Raw genomic sequence first — 25,106 nt, forward strand, 5'->3', positions numbered from 1 at the left:
GGGCCCTGCCGCACGGACACCTCGGCACTGAGCGCTGTCTCGAGGGGCTTTGTCCTTTTCAGGCAACTGTGGTGGTGTGGAAGATCCTCCAGCTGCCCTGTGTCCCACAGATGATGACCGTGTATTTCCCCCGCCTGTTTGTCCATCTGCTCTTCCAAGTGCTCTTCAGCACTCTGGATATGCCAGAGGAGGTCGATACCTTCTGGAAGGGATGCCAGCAGCAGCACGGCCTTGCCACCAACCCCAACAGGTGCTCCATCCCAGTCCTCCTGTCCTTGCCAAATCCCTGGGCAGGAGCCAGTGCTCCCAGTGTGACCTGGGCTTTGCTCTGCACACAGCTTTGCAGAGCAGACCCTGAAGTCCCTGCTCTGCCAACTGCACTATGAGGATGTGGTGGTGGCCATGGAAGACAAGGGTGGCTGGGACACGCTGCTCTGTGCTGACACCCACCACTGTGCTGTGGGCGTGCTGGCCAGGTGAGACCCCCTGCTCCCCAGCTGTCCCTGGCATGTGTGCCCTGTGCCCAAGGTGCCCCACACAGTCCCCGTGGCCATGGGCCAGAAGGCCTTGTCACCAAGGGACGGCCAAGGAGGCTGCAAAAGGCTGGGAAAGGAGCGTGCCCAAGAGCAGCAACCTCCCAGAGGGCTCAGCTGCCCCTTGCAGGGTGGTGGAGAAAGGCCAGACCTCTGTGAGGCAGTCCTGGGAGAGGTTTGCCCCCGCTGGCTCAGGGGTTTGGCTTCTATTTCCTCCTGTCAGAGAAATGCACCGCGCATCCGAAGCCGTGTGTTCCGCGATTGCATTCCAGCTGCTCGGGCTGCTCAGCAAAGACACGCCATGCCGGGATTTGGCTGCCCTGGCATTCCTTGTGGAGGTGAGCCTGAAGGCCAGCGCTGCCTCGCTCAGCTGCCTCCCAGCTCTCTGCCCTCTCTTGGCCGCAGTGCCTGGGACGGAACCCGCGCCCTGTGCTGCTGCCTGGGCCCGGCCCTGTGCGGTTCTGGGCTCCCGCCGGCCGCTCCCCCGTCACTGCCCAGTGCCTTTCAGGTCCTGAACCTGAGTGAATGCCGTGACAGCGTCCTGGAGTTCTTGTTAAAGAACCTGCAGAGCGAGTGCAGGGGGAGGCGTCGCTTGGCACTCAGAGGCCTCGTGGTGCTCGGCACCACCAGTGCCTTGGTGAGAAGAGCGCCGGGGCTGAAGCCGTGCTGCCAGAGTGGGGCTGGGGAAGGCAGTCCCTGGGGCTTGGCTGGCCTTGGGGCACTGAGGCAGCTGCTGCCAGCTTTCCTGCCTCCTGCTGCAGCTGCCTGAGTGCTTTGGCACAGGCCTTTGGCCCCTGGGCCCTGTGGCAGCAGGGTGGTGTTTCACACACTTGTGTTCCACAAGTAGATGGCCATAAGGATGTGGAGCCTGCATGAAAGGCTCGTGGAGCTCCTGCAGGAAAATGACAGTGTCATGCTCAGGATGACCACGGTTCTCCTCAGGGGTTTATTTCTCTGCAATGGTGCCCCAATAACCAGCGCCCTCGCCCTGCAGCTGGCTGAGGCGCTCCTGCCACTCTTTGACAACGTAAGGCTCTGCGCCTCCAGCCACGGCCAGCGGGTGCTACCCGCACACTTTGTGCCCTGTGCACTTACAGGCTGTGCCCAGGTGGGCCTGAAGCAGCTGACGCTGAGGTCTTTCTTCCTTCCTTTCGTACAGGAGGATAGCCAGGTGAAGTTGTGCTCGACGTTAATCTTCCGAGAGATGCTTGATTTTTTTTCCGGAAGAGGAAAAAGAGGCCCTAAAAAGGCACACGTGTGCTAGAGCCTGCTGCCACTCTCCTTCCATTGCCATGATGAGAACCAGCGAGTGGCAGAGGTGAGGACTCGGCAGCTGCTGCTGTTCCCCTGGCAGGGGCTGGGCTGCCTCCTGCCCTGGCACCTCGCAGGCTGCAGCCTCCTCCAGGCCCTGGCACAGGGACGGGTCCTGTGCCCTGGGCTGTGGGGCCATCTCCGCGTCTCTGCTGCTCTCCAGGCTTCTCAGGAAACGCTGCTTTGTGCGGCCGAGTTCCTGAAGAGGAGGGATCTTGAAAAGCTGGTGAAGAACCAGAAGCTGTGGAATTTCACCGAGTACCTGGTAAGGAGGGCCGGGAAGCCGCAGCCCCAGCCTGGAGAAGCCCCCTGAGCGCGGTGCTCGGTGTGCGGGCTGGCAGCTGTGCCCCTGCCCGCTGCTGCAGCCCGAGGCCGCGCGGGCTCTGCTCCAGGCTCCTGCGGCCCGAGCCGGGTGCCCATGGAGCCCCGGCCCGGCGGGGCTGCGGGGCCAACCCTTCCCTCCTGCCGCTCTCTGCAGCTGGCAGAGGACAGCAGCAGCGTGGCCGAGCACCTGCGCCGGGCCCTGCCCTACCTGCAGAGCCCACAGGAGCCCCTGCGAGAGGCGCCGTCAGGTTCATGGGTGAGCCACGAGCCGGGCCAGGAGGGCGTGTGGGCACAGGGCTGGCAGTGCCGCTGGCAGGGAGCTGTGCCGCTGGGCCTGACAGGCTCTGTGTTCCCAGGGATGGCCGGGAGGAGCTTGAGGGGACAGCAGGAAAAGCTCCAGCTGATCTGCAATGGTGAGACAGGGCAGCGGGCTGCCAGCGGGGGCTGCCGGGGCGAGCTGCAAGCCCTGCTCCGGCTGCGGAGAGCTCTGCTCTCCCAGGTAGAGCACACAGAGATTTCAGGGACACGTGGGGGATGCATGTCCAGCAGCTTCGGGCTGATCCCCTTGGTCCCTGATCCCTCCCGGCCATGGCAAGAGCCAGCTGGGATGGCCCTGGCAGAGTGGGCTCCCCTCGGCTCCCCGCAGAGTCGGGATCTGACCGTGGCTCTGTTCCTCTCTCTTGCAGCCCTTGAATGCCTGACAGAGGATGTCAGTAGTGCCATGTCAGAGCTGGCACTTCAAACATTGCATGTGCTCCGGGCAATACAGAGTGGGCAATACTCCATCTTCCAGAAGGTGCAAGATCATACAGCCCTCTGTGATGTCACACGGACATCTCTGTGATGTCACACGGACATCTCTGTGATGTCACACAGCTCTCTGTGATGTCACAGTGTTATCTCTGTGATGTCACACAGCTCTCTGTGATGTCACACTGACATCTCTGAGATGTCACACTGACCCTGTGACGTCACACAGCTTTTTGAGATATCACACAGACATCTCTGTGATGTCACACTGAGCCTGTGATGCCGCACAGCTCTCTGTGATGTCACACTGACATCACACAGCCCTCTGTCATGTCACCCAGACATCTCTGTGATGTCACCCAGACATCTCTGTGATGTCACTTGGACATCACTGTGATGTCACACTGACCCAATGAGGTCACACAGCTTTTTGTGATGTCACAGAGCTCTCTGTGATGTCACATTGACATCTATGTGATGTCACACACCTCTCTGTGATGTCACACGGACATCTCTGTGATGTCACACAGGACCTGTGATGTAACACAGCGCTCTGTGATGTCACAGAGGATCTGTGAAGTCACACAGTGTCTGTGATGTCACACAGCCCCTGTGATGTCTCACATCTCTCTGTGATGTCACACAGCTCTCTGTGATGTCACACAGCCCCTGTGAAGTTACACAGATCTCTGTGATGTCACACAGCCCCTGGTCTCTCACTGTGGTAGTTTATCTGTCTTCCAGCCCTTCAAGCCATGAGCGAAGATGACAGCCCATCCTCCACTAACCTGGAAATTCAGGCAATTTTTGGACAAAGATGTGCAGAACTAAGGTCATCTGCTGGATTCAGAGAACCAGGCTCCCAAGCAGAGTACCAGGAGACAGTGAAGAGAGCACCAGGACTCAATGTCACTGGAGCTCCGGGCACACCTGATGCTGGCCACAGCTGTGCCTGCTGCAAGCTCCCATAGCTGCTGCCTTCCCCCTCCCTGTTGACAGCTCCTCCCTCCAGCCCTCAAACGCTGCCCATTCCCTTTTTTTGGCCCCCATCTCATCCCTTCCCTTTCCCTTCCATTAATAAACAGTTTGGTTTCTCCCCCTTACCTGCATCTCTGTGGAGCTGAAGCGGCACAAATCCCGGGCCCTGGGACACACAGGCCCCTGCTGCTGTTCTCTTCCACGCCGTGTTCTGTGCACACACACACAGAGGAACGAGGGCAGATCAGGCTGGAAAGGTGCCTGTGCTGAAGGTGCAGTTCCACAACCCTGTGGACTTGCAGATCTTGCTGAGCAGCCTGGAGCCCCTGGAATTTGGAAGAGCCAAGCTGAGTATGCTCTGAAGGCAGCTGTGAGGGATTCCATGGCAAACTTCCACGGAGGGCAAAGGAGCTTGGAATGCTGGAAGTTTTCAGGAATAGCTTCCTGAAAGCTCAGCAGTGCTCCATCCCTGCACAGGATCAGGGAGAGGGCAGAACCAGTGACCATCCGGGCTTAGCAGGGAGCTTTGGGTGTGCCTGAGGGCAAAGGAAGCAGCAGCGCGGTGCCCAAGACTGGGACGCGCGACCCTGCCAGTGCCCGGAGCGCTGTCAGGCAGTGCCGGGATCCCGGCTGTGGTTCTGGTGCCCACAAGTGAGGAATGGCAGCCCCAGGCTCGGAGCCAGTCAGAAAGCCAAGCAAGTGAGAGCAGAGGGAGGGCACCCTTCCAGTCTCTCTTGGGCATGGCCACAAAACAGCCCCTGCTGCTTCTTCCTCCGCCTGTGTTTGGGCTGTGCTGGTGGCAGAGGCAGCCAGGCTGTGCTCTGCCTTCCAGAGCCTGTTGGGAGCGGGCATGAAAAGCGCTGTGTGCACAGCAGAGAGGCCTGGAAGGTGCTGGCAAGAGCATCCTGCGGGAGCAGGGCTCTGGGCTCTGGCTGGGAACAGCCTGGTCTTGGCGCCGTGGGCGCAGGCAGGAGTTGAGGCAGGTGAAGAGGCAGTGAGCAGCTTGTGTTTGTAGAGGGCTGGGGCTGCACGTCTGAGCCTCCACCTGGAAAGGCACTTGGGGGAATAGGAGCTAGAGCTGGAGTGCCTGTCCTGAAAGGACATGAAGTGTTTCAGCCTTGCCAGCATTTCCTAAGGGTGTGTTGGTGTTGAGCAGAAAAGCCGCACATTTGGGGTAATGCCTTTGGAGGACAGGGGCTTGCTTCTCAAGGAAAGTGCTTCCCAGGGAGCTCCCAGTGAGGCAGGTGCAAGTGTCCCCCTTTGGCTCTCTGTGCTCCTTTCAGTCCTTGAGGCCAGCTGCACTTGGCAGAGGGGCAGGGGAAGGGAGAAGGCTGTGAAGAGCAGGTTTGGCATCCACCTGGACCTGCAGAGACCAACCCAAGCACCTGCAGCAGCGTGTGTTAGCCCTGCTTTGGACAGAGGGGTGACCAGAACCATCTCTGTCCATCTGTGAGCCCCAAAGTTCTCAGTGGGAGCTGTGAATTAAAAGGCCTTTACACACTCACTTTTCACATCTTCCCTGTTTGCTGTGTTTCAGCTCTTGGCAATATGCATTTGCCTTTGTGATTTGTGATACCACGGATCCAAGGAGATCATTGTGACCCTGAGAAACCTCTTGGAACCAAGGGGCCATTGTGACACAGCAAGGCCTCATGGAACCACAGGTCCATTGTGACATTGCAAGGTCACACAGAACCAAGGTGGCCATGGAACCAAGGTTCTGCTATGGAACCTCATGGAACAAAGGGACCATGGTGACACTGTGGAACCAGGGAGACTGTTTATGGCAGTAGGAAAGCTCATGGAACCCCAAGTCCATTGTGACACAGCAAGGCCTCATGGAGCCAAGGGACCATTGTTAAACTGTGAGGCCTCATGGAACCATGAGCCATTGTGACACAGCGCGGCACCTCATGGAGCCAAGAGTCCATTGTTACACTGTGGGGCCCTGTGGAACCAAGGGGACCACAGTGACTTTCTGGGGCCTCATGGAACAATGGAGACTGTTCTGACACTTTGGGACCCACTGGAACCAAGGGGCCATTAGAGCATGGCAGGGCCTCATGGAATCAAGGGGACTACAGTGTCACTTAGACCATTTGATTTAACCTTACTTAAAGGCCTGACTGGCTCAGTTACCCAAGGCACTCAGACCCCTCAGAGAGCAGCATTTCTGCCACATTTCCCCAGCACAGGCACTCCTGTTTGCACACAGACACAGAGAGTCAGTGCAGGGCACCTGTGAGAAATTCCCCTGAGGGCAGGGAAATGCTCCCTGTGGATGCTTTGGCATCTCCCCAGCAGGGAAGGGTTGAGCCTGGAGGAGTGGAGGGATCGGCCCAGGCTCCCTCGTTGTTCAGGATCCCCCGAGTGCAGCAAACGGGAGAGTTCCCAGCCCGGAGAGGCCCCACTCAGAGGGAGTCGCTGGCCCAGGAGAGCTCCAAGGGCTCCTTTTGGAGCGCTGTTTGTAGGGCCCCAAGAGAGGGGCTTCAGTCCCAGCCATGTTTCACCCTGGCCACACTTGGCATCAGCAGCTTTCTTTGGCAGGCTGAGAACAGGGATGTTGTGCCACTGAGGGAACACAAACAGTTCCCAGGGCTGCTCCTAAAGCAGCCAGGAGCTGGTTGGGCAGCAGCAGTGCCTGGAGCAGACAGGGTTCGTGATGAGCTCCAGAGGAGCTGAGCCCAGGGGCTGCTGGCCAAGGCCGAGGCCCAGTGAGCATTTCTCAGCTGGCAGGGCGGCCTGAGAAGGGGGGGAGGGGGGGAATAATTCCCCCCCGCAGTGTGCTCCCAGTCACTCCAGGATTTCCATGTCCCTGCTCCAAATGCTGCTCCCAGCCCTGATCCAAGGGAATGGGAATGTGCCACTCCCTTGCCTGGGCAGGGTCACACCTGAGCCAGGTGTGCAGGGCAGGACCTTGCCCTGACCCCAAGCACTGTCCCAGCTCCAGGATCTGCTTCGCACCGGCCTCTTCCTCCTGCAGCTCCGAGCCCAGCTTGGTGCTGAACAAAGGGACTGGGCTGGGGTCATGCCCTGGCAGGGGCTGCACACCCCCTCTGCCCCCTCCCCAAATTCCCTCTGGGGGAGCAGGAGCTGGAGCAGGAGCCCTCTGGGGGGGGGACAAGGGGGTGACACCAGGATGGGGGGGGGGGGCTCACACACAGCCCCCGGGGACCCCTCCCTCACCTTCTCCTACAGAGCCAGGAGGATGAACCCCAACATGGAGCCACCAACCTCCAGCAGCATCTTGGCGGGTGAGGTCTGGTGGCTGCTTTGGGGTTCTGGGGGATCATGACTACCCAAAAACCCCCTCCCAACCCCACAGTCACTCTCAGACTCCTCAAACCACCCCACAGCTCCCAGCCAGGACTCCCCAACTACTCCCTGCAAGATGAAAGTCCCCAAGAACCACCAAATCCCCTTTCCATCTCCTCTAAGACCCGCCCAAATTCTCTGCAAGCCACACATCTCTGTCAGGGACCCAAACCTCCCTCACAGACCCCTCCATGCCTCCTCCCAGCACCACAAATGCCCACAAGATTGACAGAAGCCCTTCCCAGTCCCTCCAGGAGCCCCTAAACTTCCACCTCCCATGGCACTGACCAGGAGAGGTTGGTGGGCAGGAACACTTACAGCCAGGATCAGCTCGGGCACTTCAGCAGTGATTTGGGCACTTTGGGAGAACATCCCAAATGGGGAGACACAGGCCAGGGACTGGGACAGACAGAATTCTTAGAAAACTGGTGAGCTCAGGTGGACACATTCTGGCAGCACACATCTGGGATTGTGGACATGTCCCCTGGCTTTGATAGCCTCGGAACACCCGAATCCTCCAAAATATTCCAATGAACCAAATCCACATTCACCCCCAAATCCTGGTAAATGGTGCAGGTTAAGATATCTTAGTTTAACTTCTTTATTTTCACTCCAGTTTTGGTTGTTTAGACTGGGTGAAGAAGGAAATTATTTAGATGGAAATGACTTCCAAGATCATGCAGCGCTGCTTGATCTGCCACCAGAATAACTTGACAGAGCAGGTGATATTTTTGGGGGTATAAATTCAACAAATCACTTCCTCCCAATGAATTTCTGGTTTAGATCAGTGTCCTTATGGATGTTCCTGCCTCTGTGTTCATCCAGGTGCCTATGGGAAACTAGGAGAATGTGGAAACCACCTTACAGGTGTCTTCTGAGCAGGGATCACTTGGAATGTGGGTCACCAGGGCTCTGCCCAACATGGGTCCTCCTATGGGGGATGGAATTGGAGCAGTGCACGAAGGTCTTCCTGCAGTCGGGGCACTCACAGGGCTTCCCTTACCAGTGCTTCTGTTGGTGTCGGGTCAAGTGAGAGCTCCCGGAGAAGCTCTTCCCACACTGGGGACACTCGTAGGGCCTCTCCCCAGTGTGGATCCTCTGGTGGATGATCAGGTGGGACCTCTGGCTGAAGCTCTTCCCACATTCCCCACACTCATAGGGCCGTTCCCTGGTGTGGATCCTCTGGTGGCGGATCAGGCTGAATCTCTGCCTGAAGCTCATCCCACATTCCCCACACTCGTAGGGCCTCTCCCCAGTGTGGATGCGCTGATGGTTGATGAGGCTGGAGTTGTGCTTGAAGCCCTTCCTGCAGTCAGGGCAGCGGAAGGGCCTCTCATCCGTGTGAATCCGCTGATGTACAAGGAGTTCAGAGCTGGAGTGAAACCTCTTCTGACACTCGGGACACTCGTAGGGCCTCTCTCCAGTGTGGCCGCGTTGGTGGAAGACAAGTTTGGAGCTGCAGCTGAAGCCCTTCCCACACTCCCCACACTTGTAGGGCCATTCCCCGGTGTGGATCATCTGATGGCAGATCAGGGTGCTGCTCTGCCTGAAGCTCTTCCCACACTCCAAGCACTTGTGGGGCTTCTCCCCATCATGATGCTGCTCAGGGACCACCAGCTCTGAGCTCTGGCTGAAGCTCTGCCCACCTTCCTGACCCAGAGTGGGCCTTTCCTCCTCAGAGCACCCTGGGCTGGGTTTGCAGCCTCTTCTCCTGTACGATTGACGGGGGTTTTCCTCGTTAGATTCCTGCACTGTGGATCCGCTCAAATCGGCCTCTTCCATGAGGTTCTGCCATGGGGATTTGTCCTCCATGGTCTCCATCCTCAGCTCCTGCTCTGGGGGAGGAAGGACAAGGAGAGGATGGGATTTGCCTCTGTGCCAGAAGGAAGGGCAAGGAGATCTCCCCAGTGCGTCCCCAGCAGGAGGGCACCAGCAGCGGGGCTGTCCTGCAGCCGGGGGCTGTGCTGGGCCGGGAGATGGAGCAGGAGAGAGGGGGAAAGGGGCACTGACTTCCTCCTCACCTCCCTGGGAATTCTGGGACATCTTCCTCCTCCTCGTTGCATCCTCCTCCATCTGGCGAATGTTTGGGAATGGGAAATCCTGTTTTGGGAGGAAAAAAGGTATGAGCACAGTGAGTTTTGTACTGGTTTGAAGGCAAACCAGGTGGAGAGTCTAAGCCAGAATAACATGGAAATTTGGGGGAGCTGAGGGGGCTGAGAGTTTGGGGATCCAGGGGGGTCCACAGGCCAAGGAAAAGGGGGACATGAAGAGATGGCAGAGCTGGGGAGGAGCTTCAGGGGCTCAGAACCAAGGAAAGGGGGTGCAGGGACTGGGAGAGCTGGGATGGGGTGTCCATGGAATCCTGTGCCCAGGAAAGGGGGTGCCAGGGCTCCTGAGTGTAAGGAAAGGAGGAGCTGGGAGCTGGGAAAGGCAGGAATGGGGGCCCAGAGGTCCCAGGTCAGGGAAAAGGGTGGGGCTGGGGGTTGGGAGAGGCGGGGGCTGGGAACAGGTTGTGTTGGTGCCGGATAAGGGGGTGCAGGGGGGTCTCAGTGCTGGGCAAAGGGGTAAAAGGGTGTCTTGGTTCTCAGGAATGGGGGCGCAGGGGGGTCTCAGGGTCACGGAAATGGGGGGGCAGGGATGGAGAGGTAGAAGGGAGTTCCAGGGGTCCTTGAGCCCAGGAAAGGGGAGTCCAGGGTTTCCCAAAAAGGGGTACCAGGGTGGGGACACCCGGGGTGTTTGGGAAGGGGAAGTTCAGAGGGTCTCTGGTTTTGCACAAAGGTGGGGCTGGGGGCTGGGAAAGGCAGGAATGGGGGTCCAAGGTGTTCCAAGGCGTTCCAGGATCAGGCACACGGGAAATCTAGAGGCTGGGAGCAGGGAAAAGGGGAGCAGAGGGCCCTGATGTCCGGAAATGGGGGATTCAGGGGGGTCCCTGTGCAGGATAAGGGGAGCAGGGGGGGTCCCGGTGCCGGCAATGGCGATTCAGGGTCCCGGTGCCGGGGTCCCACTTCCCCCTCGCCCGCCAGGAGCGCCCCCAGCCCCAGCGCTGGAGCCACCGCGCTGCTCCTCCTCACTCCCAGTATGATCCCAGTATGATCCCAGTAGGATCAGTCACCGAGGAGCTGCTCCCAATATGATCCCAGTACAGCCCAGTCACTCCTGGCATCCCCCACCCCTCTCTGCGTTCCGACCTGTCCCGGCTCCATCCCCGCCCCTCCCGCGGCTGCGGGGAGGAGGAGGAGGAGGGAGGAAGAGGCGGAGCGGCAGCGGGAGCAGCAGGAGGAGCGGGGAGGATGAACCGCGGGGCTCCGGCTCTGCCTGAACTCGCAGCACCCCGGGAACGTCGCCCCCATCCCGCAGGTGCCCGGGCAGGGGGAGCTGGCCCCAAATATCCCGGGGCTCCCTGGGTTTGGGGTTTTTGGGGGGATGTTTGGAGCTGGCGGGGCTCCAAGGCCGAGCCGCAGCTGCCCTCGGGGGGACATCGGGGGTCCCCGGGAGGTGTTTTTGGGGGGTCCCGGTGCGGGTGGCGGCAGAGCCCCGGCGGGGCCGGGGGGATGCGGGTCCCCCCGCGGTGCGGGTTGGGCTTCCCGGCCGGGCCCTCCGAGCTCTGCCGGGGCCGTGTGGGGACCGCGCGGGAGCGGCGGGAGCGGCGGGGGGACCCCGGATTTGGGGAGCCCCGGGAGAGCCGCGGCTTCCCTGGGCGGGAGCGCAGAGAGAGGAGAGCCCCAGGAGCCCCAGCGGGGACCCCGAGAGGGGGGACCCCTGGCAGTGCCGGCACCCGGCAATGGGGGTGCTGGGGCTGGAGGGGCGGCATGGCCGGGAAAGGGGTTCGGGGGTACCGGGGCCGCCAGGGGCTGCTCCCAGCAGGTGTCCAGTTCCTACCCCTGTGTGCTTCCAGTTTCCTGGGCACTCCCAGGATGAGCCCAGTCAGTCCCAGTATCACCCTGGTCACTTCCCCTCACTCCCTGCAGGATCCCTGTTTCTCCCAGTATGAGCCCAGTCATTCTCAGTCATTCCCCATTGTGACGCTATTTGCCCCCAGCAAGTCCCAGTTGCTCCCACTTTTCTCCGGTGTGTTCCCACTTCTCCCAGTTGCTCCTAGTATAGTCCCAGTCACTCCCAGTATGATCCCAATATGAGTCCAGTATGATCCCAGTCTCCCCCAGCAGGGCCCCAGTCACTCATACTTGCCCCCAGCATGGTCCCAGTTGCCCCCAGCACATTCCCAGTGGCTCCCAGTGTGGTCCCAGTCACCACCTGCATGTTCTTAGGTACTCCCAGTACATCCCAGTTGCCTGGAACATTCCCAGAGTCTTTGCCAGGCACTCCCAGTTACCTCAGCATGGTTCAGCTGCCCCCAGTTTTATCCCAGTCACTGCCAGTACATCCCAGTTGTCACCTGCATGACTCCTGTCATTCCCAGTTGCTCCCAGTTGCTCTCAGTGTGTGTGCATTTGGCTCCCAGCATGGGCCTGGCAGCTCCCAGTAACCCCCAGTCAGGGTCCCTTGGCACCCACTGTAATCCCAGTATGATCCCAGTCACTCCCAGTATGATGCCAGTGCCCCCCAGTGTGATCCCAGTTGCTCCCTGTCAATGCCAACATGACCCCAGTAACCACCAATATGATCCCTATGACTCCCAGTCTCTCCCAGTATATCCCAGTCACTCCCAGCATGCTCCCAGTCCCTCCCACTTCCTCCCAGTTACTTTCAGCATGATTCCAGTTGCTCACAGCTACTCCCAGTCAATCCCAGTATGATTCCTGTCACCCTCCATGGACCTGGCTCCTCCCAGTCTCACCCAGCATGGACCCGGCTGCTCCCACTGTGATCCCAGTATGATCCCAGTTGCTGCCAGAATAGTTGCAGTTGTTCCCAGTTCCTCCCAGTACGATCCCAGGTGTCCCTAGAATTGTCCCAGTCCCACTCAGCATGGTCCCACTCACTCTCAGCTGTCCCCAGCATGGTCCCAGCTGTTCCCAGTGTGGTTCCAGTCCCCCCAGTATGGTCACAGACACTCCCAGTATATTCCAGTTGGTCCAGTAAGGTTTTGATGACCTCAGAATGATCCCAGTCTTTCCCAGTTACTCCCAGTTGCCTCCAGCATGATCCCAGTTTCTGGCAGTTGCCCAAAGTGTGGTCCCAGTCGCTCCCAGTATGAACCCAGTTTCCCCATTTGTGGTCTCAGTCCCCTCAGCACGGTTCCAAGTACCTTCCAGTTGGTCCCAGTTGCTTCCAATGTGTCCAGATTTTCCTCCCAACACGGGCCCAGTAGCTCCCAGTGACCCCCAGCCAGGATCCATTCACACCTGCTGGAATCCCAGTGGCTCCCAGGATGATCCCAGCTGCACCCAGTCCCCCCCAGTATGGTTCCAGTCACTCCCAGTATGATTCCAGCCCTGCCCAGAATGACTCCCTGTCACTCCCAGGGTGGGCCCAGTTGCTCCCAGTCACCTCCAGCATGGTTCCAGTCACAGCCAGCACACTTCCAGTCATTCCCAGTATGATGCCAGCCAGTTCCAGTAGGATCCCAGTATGAATCCAGCATGGGCACAGCTGCTCCCATTATCATCCACTGTGGTTCCAGTTGCTCCCATTTACCCCCACTGTGGTTTCAGTCTCTCCCAGTGTATCCCAGTTGCTCCCACCATGTTCCCAGTCATTCCAGTTGTCCTCAATTGCTTCCAGCCTGATCCCAGTTGCTCCAAGTAAGATCCAGTGTGATCCCAGTTGCCCCCAGTTGTCCCTTGTATCAACCCCATCACTCCCCATATGATCCCAGTTGCTCCCAGCATGGTCCCAGTCATGCCCAGTTGTCCCCAGTGTAGACCCACTCACTTCCACTCGCTCTCAGTTCTCCCCAGCATGGTTCCCATTGTTCCCAGTGTGCTCCCAGTCACCCCAGTAAGGTTACAGACATCCCCAGTAAATCCCAGTTGCCTTCAGCATCTCTGTGGTCATTCCCAGACACTCCCAGTGATCCCAGTAAGGTGCTTGTTATCCCAGTATGATCTCAGTCATGCCCAGTATGTCCCAGTTGTCTCCAGCCTGCATCCAGTCATTCCCAATTCCTCCAGTTTGCTTGCAGCATGATCCCAGTTTTTCTCAGTTGCTCCCAGTAGCCCAAAGTGGGATCCCAGTTGCTTCCTTTCATCACCAGTATGAGCCCAGTAACCTCCAGTATGATCCTTGTCACATGCCAGCACTCCCAGTATGGTCCCAGTATAATCCCAGTAACTTCCAATCACTCGCAGTATGGTCCCAGTTGCCTCCAGCTACATCAGCCCAGTCAATCCCAGTATGATGCCATTTGCTCCCAGAGTGCTCCAAGTTGCTCCCAGTCACCCCCAGTACAGGGATGCTGTGCATGGTGTGTTCCCAGTCACTCTCAGACACTCCCAGTATTAGTCCAGTCCCTCCCAGTATGATCCAGAGATGATGCCAGTGTGCTCCCAGTCAGTGCCAATATGAACCAGTTGTGCTCCACATGGTTCCAGTTGCCCCTTTCACCCTCACTGTCCCTCCCAGTCTCTCACAGTGTCCCCCAGTTCCTTCCAGCATATTCCCACTCACTCCCAGTTCCTTCCAGCACGATCCCATTTGCTCACAACCGCTCCCAGTCAGCCTCAGTGTCGTGGCACTCACTGCCAGTATGATCCCAGTCACCTCCAGCATGATCCCAGTATAAGCCCAGTTGTTTCCAGTCATCCCCAGCAGGCACCCAGTGACTCCCAGTTCCTCCCAGTTGCTCCTAGCATGATCCCAGTTGCTCACAGCTGCTCCCAGTCACCCTCAGCATACTCCCAGTCACTCCCAGTATATCCCATTTGCCCCCAGCATGGTCTCAGTTGCTCACAGCTGCTCCCAGTCACCCTCATCATACTCCCAGTCACTCCCAGTATATCCCATTTGCCCCCAGCATGGTCTCAGTTGCCCCCTGTAGGCTCCTACTCTGTGTCAGTATGATCCCAGTACGATCCCAGTCTCCCTTGGGGTGACTGCAGTCTGCCTTGGCATGGGCCCAGCTGCTCCCAGTATGATTCCAGTACAATCCCAGCACAAACCAGTCCTTCCCAGTGCTGCCCCTCCTGGCATCCCCGAGCCCTCTCTGGGTTCCCCTCTCCTGATCTCCTGAGAGGAGCCCCAAGGGCCGGCAGTGCCCAGGCAGGGTCCCCAGGCAGCCCCAGTTTGGATGTGCAGCCCCCAGTTTCCCCAGTTTGCCTCTCCTTTGGCCCGGGCCGGGTTCCCCCCTGGAACAGCGGCTGGGAGCAGCCGAGAGCCCCGCGCTGCCCATCCCGACCTGTCCCGGCTCCATCCCCGCTCCTGCCGCGGGCTGCCGGGGCTGCGGGAACGGGAACCGAGGGTGTCGCTGCTGCTGGGGGAGGAGGAGGAGGGAGGGAAGGGCAGGGATGAAGGAGGAGCGGGAGGCGGGGATGGGGAGGGGGAGGAGGGGGTATGGAAGGGGAGGAATGGAAGAGGAGAAGGAGGTGGGGATAGCGAGGGGCAGGAGGAGGAGGATGAGGAGGGGGGATGGAAGGGAAGGGATAAAGGAGGACAGGCAGGAGGGGACGGGACACAGGAGGAGGAGCGAGGAGGAGCGATGGAAGATGAGGGATGAGGGAGCAGAAGGCGGTGGGGTTAGAGAGCAGGAGGAGGGGGAAGGAAAAGGGCAGGGAGAGAGGGGCAGGGATGGAGGAGGAGCGGGAGGTGGGCTTAGAGAGGAGGAGGAGGAGGAGGAGGGGGGATGGAAGAGGAGGGGCGTCAGGAAGAGGAAGAGGAGGGACAAGGGCGGATGGAGCAGAGCAGAGAGAATCACGCGGTCAGCCCTGCCTGAATTCGCAGCCCCCACCTGTGGGATCATCGCCCCCCATCCCGCAGGTGAGCGGGGAGGGGGAGCTCGGGCCAGGTCTCCTGGGGGGTGCCTGGGTTGGGTTTTTTGGGGAGATGTTTGGAGAAGGAAGAACTGCGAAGCTGAGCGGAAAAGGCCCCTTGGGGGGACTCCTTGGAGCCCCTGCAGCCCAGAGCAGGGAAGAGGGGGAGAAGGAAGCCCGGGAGCCCAAACAGCCCCGGCACCCCTGAATGGGGAGAGCCAAGAGGGGGGAGCTTTTGGGATTGCTGGGACTCCCGGCAGCCTGGGGAGGGCGGGCAGCGAGGAGAAGGGGGACCCCAATCCAAGTGTGACCCCAGCAGCTGGGACAGGGGGGAGCCCCGAACAGCAAAGGGGAGGGAGCAGGGACGGGGAACTCCTGGGAGGCTTTTTCAGGGCTGGATCTCGGTGTTCGGGAGGTTTTTATGGAGCCCAGGTGGCCAGGGACTTCTAGGGATGGACTGGGACAGAGGGAGCTTCAAACTCAACGTGCTCATCTCTTGTTTTCCCCAAACCAGGATTTCCCATTCCCAGCCCCTGGGAGGCTGCGAGGAAGAGGAAGAGCCTCTCCTTGTCCTTCCTCCCCCAGAGCAGGAGCTGAGGATGGAGAGCAGGGAGGACAAATCCCCGCGGCAGAACCTGGTGGGAGAGGCCGTTTTGAGCGGCTCCACAGCACAGGAACCCGACGGGGAGGAAAAGCCCCGGAGATCCCGCACGAGGAGGGGCTGCAAACGCAGATCACGGGGATCTGAGGGGGAAAGACCCACCCTGGGCCGGGGAGGCAGCCGGAGATGGATCCAGAGCTCGGAGCTGGCGGTCCCTGAGCAGCTCCATGATGGGGAGAAGCCCCACAAGTGCTCGGAGTGTGGGAAGGGCTTCAGTTGGAGCTCTGACCTGATCGTGCACCAAAGGACCCACACTGGGGAGAGGCCCTATGAGTGTGGGGAGTGTGGGAAGAGCTTCAGCCAGAGCTCCAGCCTGATTGTGCACCAGAGGATCCACATTGGGGAACGGCCCTATCAGTGTTCCAAGTGTGGGAAGGGGTTTACGAGGAGATGCCATCTCTTCCTGCACTATCAGAGTCACACAGAAGAGAGGCCCTTCTGCTGCCCCAACTGCGGGAAGGGATTCAGGAACAGCTCCCACCTCACCACGCACCGGCGCATCCACACTGGGGAGAGGCCCTACAAATGTTCCAAGTGTGGGAAGAGGTTTCAGACCAGCTCCCATCTCCTCCAGCACTATCCGGTTCACACAGAGGAGAGGCCCTTCCGATGCCCCGACTGCGGGAAGGGATTCAGGCACAACTCCACCCTCATCCAGCATCGCCGCATCCACACCGGGGAGAGGCCCTACGAGTGTGGGGAGTGTGGGAAGAGCTTCACCCACAGCTCCAACCTGATCAAGCACCAGAGGACCCACACTGGGGAGAGGCCCTACGAGTGTTCTGAGTGTGGGAAGGGGTTTCAGACCAGCTCCCATCTCCTCCAGCACTATCCGGTTCACACAGAGGAGAGGCCCTTCCGCTGCCCCGACTGCGGGAAGGGATTCAGGGAAAACTCAAAACTCATCCAGCATCGCCACATCCACTCTGGGGAGAGGCCCTACGAGTGTCCCCGGTGTGGGAAGAGATTCTCACACAGCTCTAACTTGACCAAACACCAACGGAGGCACCAGTAAGGGAAACCCTGTGAGTGCCCCGAGTGCGAGAAGAGCTAAACTCCATCCCCCACTGGAGGACCCACATTGGGCACAGCCCTGGTGCCCCACATTCCCTTTCATCCATGTTGGGAACACACCTGGCTGCTTCTCCTTTTGTGTTGACCTTAATTTTTTTCTCTTCTCAATCTCTCTGCACTCTAAAAGGCAAGAGGGATTGATCTTTCACCTCAAAACCACTCACATCCCACTGAAAACAACTGAATTTTAACCACAGAGGCTCAATCCCTCTTCAAATTGTTTGTTCCCACCTCAAAAAAAACCAATCCCACACAAAACTCACTCGAATCCACTGCTGCCAGGGTGAGATGGGTTTGGGAGGAGACTGGGAGAAGTGGGATCCCAGTTTGGAGCGGTGCGATGGGGATTGTGTGGGGCTGGGTGGCTGGGATGTATTTGATAGCAAATAAAACTTTCAGACTTAGTGATTTCTTTGCCGTTCATCTCCAGTCCGTGGCAGTTCTGTTTTTCAGGGCACCACCTTCTCAGCTGATTGTGTTTGTGTCCTCCTTTCCCTCCCACCTCTCTTTGCCTGCTGTGTTTTTCTCTCCATGTCTCCATTGAGCCAGGGACCTCCAAAGATCCTCCCCCAATTTAATTTGCTCAGGGACCACCAAAGATCCTTCCCTGATTTAATTGAATCCTCCTCTAATTTAATTGCCCCCTCTGCCCCCAATGACCCACCCCTGATTTTTTTTTTTTATTATTTCCCAATTATTATTTTAATTCTTAGTTCAGGAGCTGAAGTTATGGAGGCCAGCAGGGAAATGTCTCTGTAGGATTTTGCTCCACTTGGCTTTCAGCCCCTTCTCAAGAGCTTTGCCTTCGAGGGCAAAGGGAATGTCTTTTCCTGGCTGGGAGCTGAAATTCCAGACCTCTGGAATGTGTGCAGGGCCATATAGACTGGGATCAACCAGAGATTGGGATCAAATATGCACTGAGATCCTGTGGTCTAGGATCAACTAAGGACTGGGATAAATTAGGGACTGGGGCCCTACAGACTGGAATGAACTGAACTGGGATCAAATACGGACAAGGATCAAATATGGACTGGGATCCTATGGACTGGTATCAACAAGGGACTCGGATAAAATAGGGACTGGGATCCTACAGACTGGGATCAAATTGGGACTGAGATCATATGGACTTGGATCAACTAGAGACCTGGATCAACTACGGACTGTGTTCAAATAGAGACTGGGATCAGATGTGGATTGGGATCCTATAGACTGGGATCAAATATAGACTGGGATAAAATTGGGACTGGGGTCAGATATGGAATGGGATCATATGGCCTGGGATCAAATATAGACTGGGATAAAATTGGGACTGGGATCAGATATGGACTGGGATCACATGGCCTGGGATCATATGTGTTGGGGAAGATCAAATAGGAAAGCCTTATAAATATGACTGCCTGGCAAAAGGTTTAGAAAATACAGAGACTGAGATGGTAACAAGTTGTGACATACCAAACCGTAGTTACTGCACAAGTAGAACACAATCGTACAGCCAGGATGAAGACAATCCCCCGTTCTGGTTGAACAATGCCCTTACCTACAGGTAGGTCCAAGGGTCAAATGGACTGTTGGATCTCACCCCAATGTATGGTTCATCCCACACCTGTAACCCTCCCCTGAAGCATCAGGAGTCTGTGACCCCATTGGCCTGAGTCTTGTTCCAGCCCACCTTGAAGCCCCTGACAAGGAGTCCCTGAGGAGCCAGATGCTCTCTTGGAACTTCCGTTCTCTTGGAACTGCCCCTCTCCTGGAACATCCTCTTGGGATCCTCTCTTATCTCCCTCTACCCCTTGCCTCTCCCCCCACGCCCTCGGGCCTGCCACGGGTCAGGTCTGGTGACTCCAAGCAGGGCCTTTCACCCTCTCTAATAAACCAGATATTCTAAGGGCAGCCTTCAGAGATCTCTCGTCTCCACCCACCCAAACCATCCTGGAGTCCAGCGTCCTCGCAATATGGACTGGGATCAACTAGGGACTGGGATCAAATACGGACTGGGATCAAATATAGTCTGGGATAAAATACGGACTGGGATCGAATATAATCTGGGATAAAATAGGGACTGGGATCAAATATGGACTGGGATCAAATAGGGACAGGGAACAACTAGAGACTGGGATCAAATATCGAACTGGGATCCTATGGACTGGGACAAACTGGACTGGGATTATATGGAATTGAGATCCTATGGAACAGCATAAACTTTCTATCATGACACATACAATATTCATTGTAACACTTGCGAAAAGCCAATCATAAATATGCATTTGTCACAATCTCTCCTCTTATTCTTTATAAATCATTTGGCTTGAGCAATATTTCTTATCCTCTTGCATTCTTTGGACTCTGTTGGTAATGAAATAAAACATGGGATTAAACAAAGAAGAAATATCAAAACACTTGTAACACATAAAAGGAAGAATCCTAATTTCTTCCACCATCCCATTCTCAATACATTACCCCACCTGTTAGTTTTTAACATTATTTTCCCTTTGGTTGTTTTTGGACTGATACCAGGGTCATAATTTTTTTCTGATATCCTTTGTTTTTTCCAGGATGATGCCCTCATTGCCATCTATTTTCAACAATCTGTACACCCCATTCTTTAGCCAATAAATAGCGTAAAGCCAACCTATTTTAATCCACTGCAGTTATAGTTTGGCTTTGCTGACTCAATATTAATTCCAGTGCCTGAGCAGCTTTGTTTGTTATCTCCTCTATAACTGCTTGGAGTCCTATAGTACAATGCAGTATATAATTTGGGGTTAATACAGAGCTAGATTGCTGTGCTGGTTTCACCTTTTTTATACTAATTGGCTTTTTACCGAATCTTGGACTATATCTCTAAGATCAAATGTAAAACAAATCCATCTCTCTCCTTTTGGACATTCCATGCCCCAAGTATTACTACTTTTTCCTAAGTTCCTTGTAATCCAATATTTTCCCCATTTTGCCTGCAGGTACTCAGTTTGGGTGGGTCTGTGGCTGTTGACATGGGTGTGTGTAACAAAAAGGAACTTTGGTTCCTTTCCATGTAATACTTTCTGTAGCATTTGGGACACGATCTTGCTGGTATCTCAGAAGGGAAAAGACAACAAATGAGAGACAGAAACAGGAATGACAGAGGTCTGGCATGGCTTATACCCCCACCTCCCCTGCCTGTGGGGTTGCTTCCCACAGCAGGTACCTGTGATCTTCTCGGTGGTGAGTACAGTGCTCAGTCCAGGCTTGCCCTCTGTTTCCCTTGTCACTCCTTTTTACTCATTTTTTTAGGCAAGTCCTTTTCGACACTCCTTAACTGTGGTTTCCCACTGTTCCTCAGGTATCTGTCACTCAACAGGCACTAATAATCCATCCACAAAACAAAGTTATTACTTCAGTTGTTTTGGGTTCTATCTGTATAGGGAATTGATTCAGTACTCGATACCTCTTGCAACAAGAACATAGATTTTGTGAACTACAATGCCAATTATTCTCATAATTTAAACATTCACTTATAACCCAGCTGCCATGTCCAATATGAGGATGAATAAAATAAAGTATACAGTGTAGTACTGATGGCAATTTCCCTTCTTCCCTGTACAAGCCACAGGCTGAGGCCAGACTATAAGAACTCTTTGACTGAAACACTCCCGATCCTCCTGTTTGAAGTGGCAGTGTTCCTCTGCCAAGGAGGTGTCGGAGGCGTCTCAGGGTTTATTCAGGCCGGGCTTAGAACCAGTGATGCAAGCTTTGCCTTATTTCTCAGTGAGGTGTTATTCTTTGTACCTGCCTTGGATCATTTGGGTCTTCCCAAACCATTACCACCCAGTCCTGGTTGGAAGTCAATTTGGTATCACCCGGTTTAGATGTGATAGTCCATTCCTCAAGTTTCTTCACAAGTCCTTTGGTTTTGCTGGCATGAATTCACCCTCTTTCCATGGTTTGGATTGCTGCTTTAATGGTACCTGGAAAGGATTTCTTAATAACACAGTGTTAAAAGAAAAACAATACTGCATGAACTTTTACCATTAGTTTTCTTTAAAACTTTCTGAGTTTAACTAAACTCTTTTTCTACAGCCACTTCTTCTTCTTGTATCCAGCTGTGTTAATAGCTGCAGAGACCAATTCTTTTTCCTGTGAGCTATAATTAGTTAAATAAAAAAGACCAGGCCAATTTTAACATGAGATGTATCACATCTCTTGCCTTTTACTTTTTGGGTAACATTTAACTGTTTTAGTCTTACAGACTTTAAGTCTTCAGAACAAAAGCCTTCTCTTAACAACAGCAATCAGAAAGAAAAAAGAAATCTTGCTTAAGACAATAAACCACTTTGTGAGAGTCACAATCTCTGCCTTGATCTTCTCTCTACTGGTGGTCCTGTTCACAGCCTTGGGTTTAACTCTGTCCTTCCCCACTTCCCCCCCTCCTTGTTGTCACTCTGCCTAGCAGGAATAGGGGAGAACTTACAGATAGCTGTGGCTGAGGGGACCTTGGGGGTGTATTTCGCTCTCCCCTTCGCTCTTTTTCTCTCTCTCTCTCCCTTTCTCTCTCTTTCTCTTTCTTTTTCTCTCTTCACATTTCAGCAGCCACATTCCAATATCAGTCCACTTTCTAACATTAATCCTACATCCTGGAGAGGTGAGTCTGCCAATCACCTCTCCCCCCTTTTTCAACTTCCTTACAAAGTAAATTACTTTTGTTATGCGTGTTCTGCAGGCCTGTAATTCACTGCACCCTCCACCAAGGCTACCAGCCACTCACAGCTGACAGTGCAAAAATAAAGACTTGGTTTGCTATCACAATTTTTCCATTCACAAGCTTGAAAAGGTTGTAGGAACAAAGTAAACAACAACTCACTTCCAAAGTGACCCTGCCTGCACCAAAACAAATTTAAGGCAAAGCTAGTTAGTGCAATGCAATTTGCAAGGAAGCCAAGGTTTGATTTGGGAAGGGCATCTGAGGACACAGAGCATGAGTTTTACAAATCTGTATTTTGAAGAGGGAATGGACAAAATATGAATAGAGTTGAGGGCAGGGGGAGGACAGCAAGTGAGGAATTTTTCTCTGCAATACTCTCTTTTCGACTGCCAGGAAACACTCTACCACTCTCTCCAAGGAGATAAAGAAAAGCTCATAAAAAACAATCTACATTACATATACTACCATTCATCTACATTTACTCACTTTTATTTTTCACTAACTCTCACATACAACAAGAAGATACTTTTTACTTTCAAACAGTCTACATTACTTATCTACACCCTGAGTGCTGTTGGAATGTTAATCCCTCAAACCAGCAGGTTTGAATCCTGGATGCTCTTGGGCACTCTTATCCCTCAATCCGGCACTCCACGGGGTTCCTCTTCTTCCTAAGATCCAGTCCCAGTTTCTCTGGGAGGGATTCTCTCTTTTTTTATCACTCGCTTGGTCTCTTTACTGGCCGTTTTTCACATGAAAAAGACGAAAAGCAGCATGAGAGACTACAGCAATCACTTGGCAAGTCTGGGATACCCAGCAGCTTCTGTCACACACATTCATTCCCCCCTTATCGGCCCCATCCCAACAAATACTCACCTATCCTTTGTCCTTGGGTCTTGGTTCTTCGTGTACACTTTAGTCTTGGGGCTAATTACTGTGGTTTTAGGGAATGCTTTCCCTTTTCTTTGTTTTATTGTCTCCTTTTGCCCATAGATCATAACCTGTGTCTGGTCACACACCAGGGGAACAGAGCGAGGCTGCCTAAATAGGGCAGGACCCGTCTTCCTCACCCTGACTCTCCCAAGGCCCCGGCAGAGAGGTGTTAGAAACCATCCTTTGCTATCATAATTGTGAAAAACGCCAATCACTTGGCTGTTAAATTTTTAATAATAATAACATGGTTATTAAAATAGTAATACAATTAGAGTAATAAAAATTTAGAGTTAGGACAATTACAAGACAATAAAAAGCAAAGAATTAAGGATGTCCAGATGCTCTGGGGCACTTAAGCCACAACAAGCATACCTTGTGAACAAAGGAATCACCCCTAAAACTACACTATTGCATATTCATATATCCTTCATGGTTATGCATACATTCTATTTAAAACAAGAAACTCTGTCTGTTATATGCCAACTATTTCCTTTAATCCCCATGGCGTCTTCGAGTCTGAGCAAGGCCTGAAGAAATTAGATTCTTCTGACAAGAAAACCATAAATTCCTCTTCCCTGGAAGATTTAGGTGTTCTGTGATGGTTATGTCAAAGCGAGTATGTCATTCCTTAAAAGAAAACCCAGATACATAGTTTCTATTTTAACTACTAAAGCTTCAATTTAACTACACAACTACATTTACAGTATGATTAAAATGTTAATACAGCACTACTATTCAAACTAACATATGTGCATTTTTCACCTTGGGCGTCTGGTGGAGTATCCCCGGAAAGAGCCCAACTCTGCAGGGAGCCACGTTTTTTCACTTCTAAATTAGGTCTTTCTTTCTCTGTCATCTGTGGTTTCCAGTCTTTCCCGGCTGGTTCTTCAGGTCTTTTAAAATTTTAAGAATCTTTTTCTACTAGCACAACTGACTTCATGTATATTTTACATAATCACGAATTATTCCATAATTTATATTACAATGGGGCTGCACAGATCCCCCTGCAGGTCCATGGGGATGCAGAGATCCCCCTGCAGCCCCTGGAGGAGCCAGGCTGGAGCTCGGCGATGCCTGAGAGGAGGCTGTGACCCCGTGGGCAGAGGGGCCCCGCTGGAGCAGCCTGGCCTGGCAGGACCGAGCCCGTGGCACAGTGACCCACGCTGCAGCACTTGGAGGGGGCTGTGCCCCAGGGGATGGACTCGGCTCGGAGAAGTTCCTGGAGAAGTCTCGGTTGGGAGAGAGCGCAGGGTGCAGCAGGGAACGACTCCTGTCCCTGAGCAGAGGGAGAAGCCGCGGGGGATGAGCTGAGCACGGCCCCATTCCCTGTCTCCTGCCCTGCCGGGGGAGGAGGTGCAGCTGGGAGCAGGGAGGCGTGGGGAAAGCTGCATTTAAGGCTCTGCACTGACTTCTCCTCATCCTGCTCTGAGTCTTGGGAGTTTTCTGCCAGAAATCTCTCCCCTCCCCCGCTCACCCACAGGGCTTTGGGCAGGTTTCCCTTTTTGGGGGAAATGAAAGCGAAGCACCGATGCACTAATGAGGGGCAGGAGAAGGGAGGCTCCCGGGCTTCCCGCAGAGGCGGAGGCACGGAAGGCGCAGGGCCGGGAAAGCCGTGGCGGGAGGTGCGGAGAAGTTTGTTTGTGTGGGCAGCTCAATCCCGCCTCGGGCCCGGGCCCGTCCCGGGGCTGTTCCTCATCTCCGGCTTTGCCCTCACGCAGCGCGGGGGGCCCTGAGAGCGCGGGGCGAGTCTGGGCCGTGCGCAGAGCCCGCCCCGAGCTCGCTGCCATTGGCCGCTGGTGCCGTCAGTCGTGGTTGCGGCGCGCTGATTGGTGGGAGCGGGGCGCAGCACGGCCCCGGCGGCGGGCTGAGGGCGGCCGTGGGCGGGCAGCGGCGCCATTGGCGCCAGGAGCGTCTGTGCGGGCCCGGGAGCGGCGGCAGCGGCCGGAGCGCGGTGAGGCGGCGTCGGCGGAGCTCGGAGGCGGCCCCGGCGCAGGTGGGAGCCGCGCTGGGTTCTGCGGGGGCTCGGGGCTGGCTGCGGGCGGAGGGGGCGGCAGGGGGCTGCGGCGGGTCGGTGGTGCCGTGTCCGGCCCGTGCCGGCCCCGGGCTGAGGGCGCGGCGGGAGCGGCTGCCCGCGGTCTCCTTCCCGCCGGGGCCTGGGCAGGAGCCGCTGCCGGAGCAGCGCTGGCTCGGCCCGGCTGCTGTGGGTAGGACCGAGGGGGCTGCCCCGCGGCCGGGAGCGTGCGGGGAAATTCCCGTCGCCGGAGGTTTCTGTGGCCGGAGGAGAGCGAGGAGTCCTGTAAAAGGGACTTTATTGCCGAGCACGGGGAGAGGCCGTGGGGCATTTGCCGTGCGCTCTCTGCCATGGTTGTAGTCCGCAGCCTCCTTTTTATCCTCATTTTCCCGGCCGCATCTCCCTCTGCCTTTGCCCACGGGCTGAGGTCCTTGGAAGGTTCAGACTTCCCGATGCGCCTGCTGCCTGTCCTCGTTAATATGCACCCTCCTTTTGTATACCAGCCGATATTCATGGCTCTGTTAAGTCTTTGTTCTTCTCCTCGAAGTTTGGGAATGTAGCGGGACTTTGAGAAATTGTGTGGCTCAATTTGTGAAATTTATTGGAACTGATGGTTTCCCCCGTTACTTCCTTATCTACAAGTGCCTGGCCCTATCTCCAGGCAGATTCA

At 55.5% G+C, this 25,106-nt stretch overlaps 2 protein-coding genes across 2 annotated transcripts in view; one reads left to right on the forward strand and one right to left on the reverse strand.

Moving 5' to 3' along the window:
• LOC140680256 (uncharacterized) overlaps window positions 1–25,106 on the reverse strand; it is a 1,118,524-nt gene that overhangs the window by 1,021,729 nt on the left and 71,689 nt on the right. The window contains exon 6 of the mRNA XM_072919758.1: window positions 8,290–8,763. Coding sequence (XP_072775859.1) covers window positions 8,290–8,763 — 474 coding nt within the window. The remainder of the gene's footprint in view (window positions 1–8,289; window positions 8,764–25,106) is intronic.
• Window positions 1–25,106, forward strand: part of LOC140680875 (uncharacterized) — a 490,116-nt gene that overhangs the window by 445,263 nt on the left and 19,747 nt on the right. Inside the window, exon 13 of the mRNA XM_072919759.1 lies at window positions 15,879–16,751. Coding sequence (XP_072775860.1) covers window positions 15,879–16,751 — 873 coding nt within the window. The remainder of the gene's footprint in view (window positions 1–15,878; window positions 16,752–25,106) is intronic.

The sequence above is a fragment of the Taeniopygia guttata genome, chromosome 30, assembly GCF_048771995.1.
Source record: "Taeniopygia guttata chromosome 30, bTaeGut7.mat, whole genome shotgun sequence".
Taxonomy (NCBI): Eukaryota; Metazoa; Chordata; class Aves; order Passeriformes; family Estrildidae; genus Taeniopygia; species Taeniopygia guttata.